The sequence below is a fragment of the Puma concolor genome, chromosome B3 (assembly GCF_028749965.1).
Source record: "Puma concolor isolate L17-30 chromosome B3, mPumCon1.1.hap2, whole genome shotgun sequence".
In the NCBI taxonomy this organism is placed as follows: Eukaryota; Metazoa; Chordata; class Mammalia; order Carnivora; family Felidae; genus Puma; species Puma concolor.
In genome coordinates this window covers 33197295-33207623 of record NC_141672.1, presented here as the reverse complement: position 1 = coordinate 33207623, position 10329 = coordinate 33197295, and the positions used below count along the sequence as shown (strand labels likewise).

Genomic DNA, 10329 nt, shown 5'->3' with positions numbered 1-10329 from the left:
TCACAGACAATGCCAATTGTTATAGCTAGCTACTGATAACCTGGTTACCGACAAGAAAATTTGAGGGAAAAATCCACCCCTACCAGAAATAAACCTTGGCACAGCTCTCTTCCTGGTGTTACACCTGAAGTGTAACACACAAGTACTGCTCCCTTCTACACAATGCTTTTGTATCTGCTGGCATGCAGTTGGGGGTGGGGTGGGGTACAGACGGAGTGTGTGTATATGTGTGTGTGTAATATCAGACATTTTAGGGACAATTCTGCCCAGCAGAATATACATGAAATATGTCCAATATAGTAATTCTCTACCCTGTTTCTTGCTTTTGTTTGTTTTTGGTTTTTTGGTAACTTTTATTTCCTGGTCCCGATTTAATGAAAAAACTAATGTTTTCTGTGATGAAGGCAAGAGTCAATGGGTAGATATGGCCGGTGGCTGATTTCGGCTTCACGGAAAGGAAGCACTCTAAGGGTTAAAGTAGCCTGAAGACAACTGAATGGGAATTTGTTAGACTTGCAAGTATTTTCCCCCAGAAGCTAAATGATCATCTGTCCTGACGCGCCCGGCCCCCTCCAACACCAGGAATCCATATTCCCAGAAACCAGCTAGGCCAACAACAGCCCTCCTGCCTCCCTACTCCAGATCAAGAAAGGCACAAAGAAGACCAACAAATAATACTGAGGCGGTGCTTTGGGTCTGGAAGACCTTGAGGTACCTGGAAAAGAGTACTGATGGCCCCATCTGGCCAATGGGAAAGGTGAGGCACGGAGAGACTGATTAAACACTTTAAGTCACAAGTGAGAGAGAACCAGGAGCTTGGGGGGGGGGGGTGAGGGGGACATTCTCTTTTTCTTCTGTGGGGGAGGACGAGGGGGAAACATACCACCAACAATAGCAAACACAAACTCTCAACAGCAAAGCGGCAGGATCCCAGCCACCTCAGGAGATCACCCTCTGAGCAGCTGTGAGGATTCCTCCACAGAGGAAATCCTAGCTCCAGACTCGCTGCGCCCACCCTCGGGGCTGCATCCAGGGCTGGAGATTGAGGCAGGATTGGCCTGGGCAGGCACATAAGGTAGCTCTGCTTCTTAAGGCATGGCTGCTGTCTTTCGAGGAATGGGCTCACATCCACGTTGGGAGGTGGGCGTCAGACCGCTGCCTCCCCTGAAACTACCCTGCAAGAAAGCATCATTTGGTGGAACACTGCTGCCTAGGGAACTCATCTCCCCCGGGGCTGGGGGCTTCCACTAAAGCCAAAACAGCGTCACCAAGCCAACCAACAACACATTTCTTGTGTCCCTTGGAAGAATAAGAAGAGAGAGAGAGAGAGAAAAGAAGACACAAATGAATCATAAATTTGCAGATGATTGTCTAACTAGAAAGCCAAGGGGAATCAACCAAAAAACTACCAGAACTAAGATCAGAATTTGCTCAAGTGGCAGATTAAAAGTCAAGCATACAAAGAACCCATCGCTTTTGGGGTCACTTGGTGTGGCCTAACTCGCTGGAAGAGCTGTGCTTTTCTGCGTGGCCTCCACGCTTTGTGCAACTTGCCAGATTTAAAAAGATGGAGGCGAGCCGAGGCGATGCCTCCTCCGCTGTCACCTCAGACACCAATGTGCGACAGGTGCCTGGGCTCACTGCTGCAGAAGGGGCGGTCACTCCCAGGGGGGCCCTCCCTGCAGGCCCGACCCAGCCTCTTTCTCCCCAACTCTTTTTCTATTCCAATCCCAAAGACACATGGGGAAGCTTGGCAAGGGTAGCTGCGGGAGCCACCAAGGGTGGATGTGGTCAAAGATTGTGCTCTGTCATTTCCAAACAAAGTCCGTTTTTAAAAAGGCGGTGGGGCTGTCAGGTCTCCTATCTGTCCTCTCAATGCCTCTCTAATCGGAAGCCTGGCGAGGCCACTGTGCTGAGCCCCGACGGGGGACTTCCACGGTCTGGTCATAAAGGCCAATGGAGGCCGCCCAGGGCTGAGCGTGGCAGGCTGGCCAGCCAGGGGTAGCGGTCATTTGCGGTCCAGGTTGGCGTGCAGCTGGGCTTCCCGCACCATGCGGTCAAAGGAGCGCGTGTTGGTTTCCTCGCGCACCTTCTCCCGCACGTGGAAGGAGGCCCGGGCTGTGGAGCGGGCGCTCTCCAGCGCGCTCCTCCGCTCGCGAGACAGCTGCTCGCTGCGCTCCAGCTTGCGCCCGATGGCCTGCAGTAGCTCCCGCCGGCGGCAGTCTTCGTCCCTCTCCACCTTCTCCTTATTGGCGCGCTGGGCCCGCTCCTTTTCCAACCGACTCTGGCCCACACGCCGCGCCTTCTGCTGCACCGCTTCCTCGGCCGCCTGCGCCGCGTGTTGCAGCCGCCGCTCTCCGGCCCGGGCCAGCGCCTCCAGGTGCGCCTGGTGCTCGCGCTCTTTGCGCTCGGCCGCCTCCTTAGCCCGCCGGCCCTGCAGCTCCTCCCGCCGGGCCCGCTCCCGCAGCTCGCGGGCGCGCTGCTCCACCAGCTGCTCGTAGTTCTCCTGCGCGCGGCCCAAGCTGGCCTCCAGGGAGCTCCGCAGGCCCTCTCGCTCCGCGCGCTCCTGCCGGGCCCGGCCTTGCAGCAGCGCCTCGTGGCGCGCCCGCTCGGCCCGGCTCAGCTCCCGCTTCTCCCGCTGCAGCTGGCCCTCCTGCCGCTGCTTGGTGCGGGCCGCGCGCTGGGCGCGCTCCCGGCGGGCCTGTTCGGCCCGCTCGCGCCCTTCCTGCAGGCCCTCCTCCCGCTGCTTCAGGTTCTGTTCCTGCTGCAGCTTGCGCAGCCTATCCTCCCGGGCCGCGCGCTCCGCCCGCTCCCGCCGCAGCAGGCCCTGGCGCTCCGCCAGCTCCCGCCGCCGCTCTTCGCTGCGTTCGCACTGCCGCTGACGTCGTCGCGCCGCCTCGAGCTCCTCGCGCCCCCGGCGGCCGCGCCGCTCCTCCACCTGCGCCGCCCAGGCCCGGCGGCCCTGCTCCAGCGCGCGCTGCTTCTCCCGCTCCTCGCGTTCCCGCCGCTGCTCGGCGCGCACGCGCTGTTGCTCCCATTGGCCGTGGGCCGCGGCGCGCTGCTCCAGCAGCAGGCGCTCCTCCTGGTGGCGCGCCAGCATCAGCGCCGCGATCTTGCGGTCGCGCTCCGGCACTCCCCGCAGGCCCCGCTCGGCGCGCACTTGGCGCACTATGCGCTCCACGTGCTGAGCCGTCTGCGGCGAGTGGCTCAGGTCGCCCAGGCTGAAGCTGCGGCCGGTGAGCGGCACCAGGGCCAGGGCAGATGGGCGGCCCAGAGGGTTGGGGGCGGAGGACGCGGAGCCCGCTGGGCAGCTGTTCCTGGCCGAGGCCCGCGGGGGCCAGCGCAGCTCCCTCAGGCTCTCCCCGCTGTAGGACGACGACGACGCGCCGGACTCGGAGCTGAGGGCGCCCTCGCGCCGGCGGGACAGCGAGTCTAGCGAGTGGCTCTTCCTACCTGCCCGCGAACCCGCGGGTGGAGGTTGCGTCCGAGCAGGGGACGGGCTGGAGGAGGCCTTGCGGGCGGCACGCGGCGCGGGCGAGGCCGGGAGGCTGGCGCTGCTGCAGCTGCTGCTGCTGCCGCCCGCGCTGGCGCCCGAGGCGGCGGCGGCCGCCTGGCCCAGTGGCGTGAAGAGGCGCCGTTTCTCCTCGCGCACGATGCGCTCGCGCTCGGCCCGGCACTGCTGCAGCTTGGCACGTCGCTCCGCTTCGTAGGCCTCGTACAGGCCGGTGGCCACTCTCATGGAGCGGCCCGGGGCCTCGCGCACCAGGTCGGCCAGGGCCCTTGGCAGCAGCTCCACTGGCTTGACGGCGCAGCGAGCGCAGGCCTCCAGCGAGCGAGGGCTGGTCAGCACGTAGCGGCTGCCCTCGGCCTCCGGACAGTCGAAGTTGAAGAGGTCGAGATGCAGCAGTGGAGACTGCTCCCGCCGCCCGCCTTCTTCCGCTACGCTCGGGACTTCAGCCTTGCGGGGCGCCGCCGCGGAGGCCGAGGCCGAGGAGGCGGCGGGCTGCTGGGCGCCCTGGGCGTCAGGGGGCACGGACGCGGCGGCGCCGTCCCCTCCCGAACCTTCAGGCTCGGCTCCCTCCTTCTCCTCTTCCGGCACAGGGTCCACCATGGCTGAGCCCTGTCCTTTTGTGGAGTCTCTGCGGATGACAAAGTAGGGACACCGAGGAATACATGAGAGCGGTTCCGTCTGCCCCATTCATATACACCCCCTCCCAACTTAATCCGCTTTGGGATTAGGCTCAGAGGCCCCGGGGAACGTAAATCATAATACCGCTGTCCTGAAAACCCAGGCGGGGGGTGAGAGGGGGCGGGTACTGGTGCAAGGAGAAAAGCCTCAACCTCCGTCAGCCCCGGTGTGCAGGGCAGGGTCCTGGGGCCCGGCTCCCCAGGACATCTGGCCCGCTGGATGCATCTCCTTCCTGCTGCAAGTTAAAATGAAAAGATCGCGGTGCAGGCAGTGGCCGGCCAGGGAGGCAGTGGAGGATTCCCGGGAGGATTAGTGTATTTGTTTGTAGCTTAGGCGGGGACCGGGGACGCAGCTTTGCAGGAACAAAAAAAAAAAAAAAAAAAAAAGAAGAGGCCTGTTCATCCTCAGAGCTCATTGCTGCGAGGACCCCATTTGCCTAGGGAAGAAGTTTATTTGGGATTAGGCCCAGAAGCCCTGTGATTTGTATGATAAATTTACATGAGATATACCATACGATTTCCCCCTGCCAAAGGAGACCCGGGTCCGGAGCTGATGGAAGGGCAAAGCGAAATGCCTCAATTACAAAAGGCCTCCCCGGGAGGGGTGTTCGATCCTGGCTCTGCCTTTTGGGCAGGGCTTGCTAGGAGCTGTGCCCGCCCCCACCCCCACCCCTCGCGGGTGTTTGCTGGGGATGGGGAAGGCGCCTGGGTCCTTTCAAATGCACCCGATACCCTCCAAGTCTGAATGTGCTAAAGGCACCAATCCACCCCAGTCTAGGCTCGGACACCTGCCCCTGGATATCCTCCGGGTCCCCCTACCGTATCTCAGTGAGGTGGGCTCCGGGGACTCTGCCTGCCCAGCCACGCCAGTGCCCGCTGCTCCCGGGTCTCCTGGCCGGTTCACTCACCACACGTTCCGGGCACCGGCCCCGCGCGGAGGGCTTTTGTTCGCAGCTCGCCGCTCTCCCCTGCGCGTCTTCAATCCCCGCGCCGGCGGGGTCGGGTTACTAACGGCTGCAGCCGCGGTAGGAGCCCCAGCTGCCACCGCAGCCACCGCCAGCGTCTCTCCATGGGGCCCGCACACATCCCAGACGCTACCTACACGCGGGAGGGGGAGTGCGACAAGGCCTCCCTAAAATAACGCAGCGCTGCTCCCTTCCCTCACGCTGATTCTTTTAAAAAAGGAAGCCGGGTTCCATCGCTGCTGCATCCCTCACTGCCTCTCCAACGGGGAAGGTACCGCAGGTCTGGCGACGCCCTCAGCGCCTCCTGGTGGACATTCAATATTGGTTTGTTTGAGGGCGAAGAGAAATTATATATACATATGAAATATGTTTTTATATATGAAATATAAATATATACATATGTAAAAATATATGAAATATATTTTCTATATGAAATATAAATATATATGTATATTTGGTAGAGACGGATGTATATACATATATATATATATATATATATATATATATATATATGGAATATATATTCCCCCAAATACATAGTCCCCCAAATAAATATATTCCCAAATATATATTCATATCCCAAATATATATTCATCATTGCAAATATATATACATATATATACACATATATACATGTATATATACATATATGTATATATACACATATATGTGTATACGTATATATACATATACGTATACACATATATACATATATGTACATATATGTATATATACATATGTATATGTATATATACACATACATATATGTGTGTGTGTATATATATATATGAAGGTGAATACACACACACTTACTTGGAGCATATATCCACTGAGAAACTAATCTTTAAGCACCTTCACTGGGTAGAATGAAGGAATAGCTTGGCTTGCTTCTCAAGGGAACCCTGAGAACATACAAACTTGATAGTTACTAATTGAGTAGAAATATGGTTCCTAATCCAAATTATTAATGTTACTTTTTAAGAAAAACTAAGCGCACTCAGATTGTTTCGAGGCAAGCAGAAGATGTGTGACCAGTGTTTAATGCAAATTTGGGGGACTTCCTGGTTCCAGATAATACACGTTAGAACCAGTTAGTGCTGTTTAATGGGTGTTATTTTGAGACACCTCCTCCCCACCTTTTTTCCATTTGGGGTGGTTTTGGCCACAGGAAGCAGAAGGGAGGCCTGGAGGGAGCTTGCTGGGTGTGTGGGACATAACATTAGAGAGCATGGTAAACTATGTTGTTAATAATCTTGATGTTGTCAGATGGTAATGAGGAGCAAGTGAAGGATTGAAAGCAGAAAAATGACGTGGGTTGATTTATATTTTCAGAACGTAACTCTAGCAGCAATGGAGTGAGGGCTTTAGGGAAGGTCAACGGGAGGCTGGAAGCCCTGTTAGCTGTACCATCGCCCAAGGCAGGAAAGGTTGGGACAGGAGGGGGAACAGCAGCAGGACAAGTAGGTCTGGTTGAGCTGGGGGGTGTACAGATTCCTGAAATAGACAAAGAATGTTCAAAGATAGCTTGGCCCTGGGGGTGTGAGAAGCAGTGAAGGGTCAGGGATGACTTCCTGGAGCAGTGAGGTAGCTGGGTGCACCCAGTGAGAGTACGGAGCCAGGAGGGAGGAGTAGGTGATGAGGAGAGCCTGGGAGAGAGGAGTTTCTTCTTGGACCACTTGCATGTAAGGTGGAGCTGCCCAGCAGGTGGCTGGGAAGTTGTGTCAGACGTCTCGACTGGAGCTAGAGTTTAGGACATCATCACCATATACGGTGTTCCTAAAACCAGCAGTGGGAGTGAGATCACCCAGCAAGGGCAGGAGGAGTGACAAGGGAGGCAGGCAGGGCATGATGAGGCTGCTAAAGGAACAGGAGTCCATGAAGGGGACCAGTCAGCACTAGCACGAAATTTAAGGTCTTGTGAAGCTAACAACAGAGCACTACAGGAGGGGGTACCCTAGTGTCGAGGCCACAGAGTTCTCGAAGGATTTCCCCTGGCATCAAATACCCACTGAAATTGGCAGTGACGGGGTTTTTGGTGACATCAACAAAAACAGCTTCAGTATCGTCCTGGGGGTCAATGCCAAACTGCAGGAGGTTGAGGTTCGGGGGAGGTGAGAAAGTATCACTGACTCTTTGACATTTGGATGAGAGTGTTTGGAGCTGTAAAGGGCTTGAGACCTCATCCCACTGACATGCGGACACATTAACCTGCCAGTTTCATAGATGCTGGACAAGCATGTCCTTGGTCAGAAACAAAGGACTTTGTTACTTCTGGCACAGCAGACAGCAGGAGGTCCGTGTTTTTGTTGCCTCCCTGTGCCTAACTCCCTGGGAGCCATGGGGAGATGGGCCCAGATAGCTATTTTACATACAATGGGTTTGTGTCACAGGTGAATGACCCTACTAAATTTAGTAACTCTTCATCTTTTCAGGGGCGGGGCTAGCAGACCTGCTCAACCTTTGCCCCAGAGGGAGGCAATATCTTCGTTATCTGGGACCGAGATCAAGTCTTCTCTCTGATCTGGAGGGAGACTCCTTCTCTCTCTGTCTTCCAGGGATGTTGGCTGTACACACATCCTTGGAAAATAGTCCAGAATAAAAGCCTGTACAAGATATGCAGAAATGCCATGGAGAATTGCTCTCAACAGAGAAAAGGAGCAATTGATCAGATTAGCTAGTAAGAGTTGGGGCTGGGATTCGGACCTGGCTCTGTCTGATTCTGAAGTGGATCCCATGCCTTGTAATGCATCTAGAAGTAAAGTAAAGGATCTATGGATTCAGATGAGTGGACTAGTTATAGTTAGTGGCCTAGTGGACCATAGTGGGCTAGTAAACAGTTACTATTCATTTGGATACATCTCATCTTACAGGTATGGTCAGAATCAATCAGGAAACATCTGTAGTATCTGTAAGTTTTAAAGGGGAAGCCCAACAAATGTCCCACCTTTAATTAAGGAATGATTCACCTACGGGAAAGGTCAGGGAAGGAGAGGGCATGCAAAGGGGTCCCTGAAATAGGACACTGATCTCTAGCCAGCCACTTGAGCAGAAGTGACTTGGCAAACAGTGGGGGTACTACTGAATTATCCTGGATCTCTCACCTCTCATCTTTAGGTGCCTTGGACATTTCAGGAGCTGGGTTTCAAACAGGTTAAGTACTGGCTTCCTTCAGGTTGGGAGTCCTAGCCTGCCAAACATCAAAGGTATTAAATCCAGTTTTATTATGGCAGCCAGTAAAGAAAGCAGCCCAGTTTGGGAACATGCATCTGCCCCTTGTGAGTGAGGTTGCGGACATGGTGATGAGGAAGGTGACTCTTAAAGAGTCATACAGACTAGTTCAAATGCCCGCTAACCAGGCTGTATGATTTCAGGCAAGCTTCTTAGCTCCTCTGAGCCTCAGCTTCCTCAAAAGAGGAGCCACAATATGGACTGTTATTTTGCGTTGCACAGGCCTTTAGAGATGATAATTTACTAAGTACCTTGTTAGATCCCTTAATAGAATAGCTCACTGGCAGCCTGGGAGCTATAACAAATTACCATGAACATAAACAACACACATTCTCACAGTTCTGGAGGCTGGGACGTCCAAGATCAAGGTGTGGTGTTTGGTGAGGGCCCCACTTCCTGGTTTGCAGATAGCCAGCCTCTTGTAGCCTCACCTGGCAGAGAGCAGAGAGAGAGCAAGTTCTGTCCTGTCTTTTCTTATAAGGACACAAAGCCCATCAGGAGGGCTCCAACCCCATGACCTAGTTACCTCCATCTCCAAACACCATCACACTGGGGGTTAGGATTTCAACATTTGAATTTGGGGGAGACACAACCATTCAGTCCATAACACTCACTTAATCTGGACCAAAATACCCTCTTACAATGTAGACATTATTATCTCCATTTAAATTCATTTTTCTCAGTCCTCACCACCTACCTCAGCTCCGTGCACTTGTGTTTATTCCCTCTTCTCAATATAATCCTATTCATAGAATGGAGATTATTCCATCTAAAGCTCTAAATCAAGAGTTGGTAAACTATGATCTGTGGGCCAAATCTACTCACTGACTGTTTTTGTAAATAAAGTTTTATTGAAACACAGCTATGTTTATTTGTTTGCATGTTGTCTGTACTACCTTTTGGCAACAGTATCAGAATTGAGTAGTTTTGAAAGAGACTGTATGTATGACTCACAAAGTTTAAAACGTTTGCTGTCGGGCTCTTCGAAGAACAAGTTTGCCAGTCCCTGTTCTAATGACTGATGATAGCTTTTGCCCAGCTATCAGTTTATTGACTTGCACCTCCAAATTCACTCTTCCTGCTCTGGGAGAGTGGACTGTGTGCATTTTCTACTTGACAGTAAGCACAATGCTAAGGCTAGCCAGTAGAGGGAGCCAGAGGGACGTTGCAGGAGAAAGGGGCTTCTCTTCCTGGTTCCTTTGTGCTGTGATTTCTGCTTTTTCTTGTTCCTGCTGCCTGATGAGTGGTGTGGGCGTGGGGGAACATCCTGTGACGCTTTGCTCCAGCTGTGTCCCCAGAGCCGTCAGTGACTCACAGCCCCGGCCCAGGTCTGGTGAGCACCTTCCTGGGCCTTCCTGAGGCAGACACCACAGATGCTAAACCGCATGCCCCATATTGGTTCTCTGACTCCCTTTCTCCAGTCTCGTCCACCTCTAAAGATGATTTCCTGTTTGCCTGTGGAGCAGCCCTGCCCCGGACAAACTTCTCTGACATCCAGGGGGCTGCAATCACACCTTTCCCAATGAGCTCTGAATCCCAACCCCCAGTGGGTGGGTGGGGGGGGGGTCCCCTTCCAAGTTGTCCCTTCTGAGTACTCTCCCTCAGCCTTAGGGAACCCTTGAGAGTTCTCTGTATATCTATATTTATTCTCCTTTTATAGTTTAATGCCTCCTTATATGTGCTTCCTCTGTAGATTACTGTGTGGTTTCTGCCTCCTGACTAGATCAGTGTAATGCACAGTGCAAAATGTAACCCATTGCCAGTTCTTGGGACTAAGGCCTTCAGAAGAAATTCAGGACACAAGCTAGCACGTAAAAGGTAATATTAGTTAAAAATAAAATGTTTAGGGGCACTTGGGCAGCTCAGTCGGTTAAGCATTCAACTTGTGGTTTCGGTTCAAGTCATAACCTCACAGTTCATGAGTTTGAGCCCTGCCTCAGGCTCTGTG

At 53.7% G+C, this 10329-nt stretch overlaps 1 protein-coding gene across 1 annotated transcript; it reads right to left on the bottom strand.

Annotated features, from left to right (window-relative positions):
• Window positions 1-1352: 1352 nt before the first annotated feature.
• On the bottom strand, window positions 1353-5425 carry CCDC177 (coiled-coil domain containing 177). Its single transcript, XM_086709430.1, has 2 exons — window positions 5097-5425; window positions 1353-4139 (listed from the first exon to the last, which is right to left on the bottom strand). Exon 2 carries the CDS (start codon window positions 4109-4111, stop codon window positions 2009-2011), a length of 2103 nt encoding a protein of 700 aa, XP_086565556.1. The 5' UTR covers window positions 4112-4139; window positions 5097-5425; the 3' UTR covers window positions 1353-2008.
• Window positions 5426-10329: the final 4904 nt, after the last annotated feature.

Excerpts from the sequence above, each read along its gene's own strand:
- CCDC177 (XM_086709430.1), bottom strand. The coding sequence starts at position 4,111 with ATGGTGGACCCTGTGCCGGAAGAGGAGAAGGAGGGAGCCGAGCCTGAA.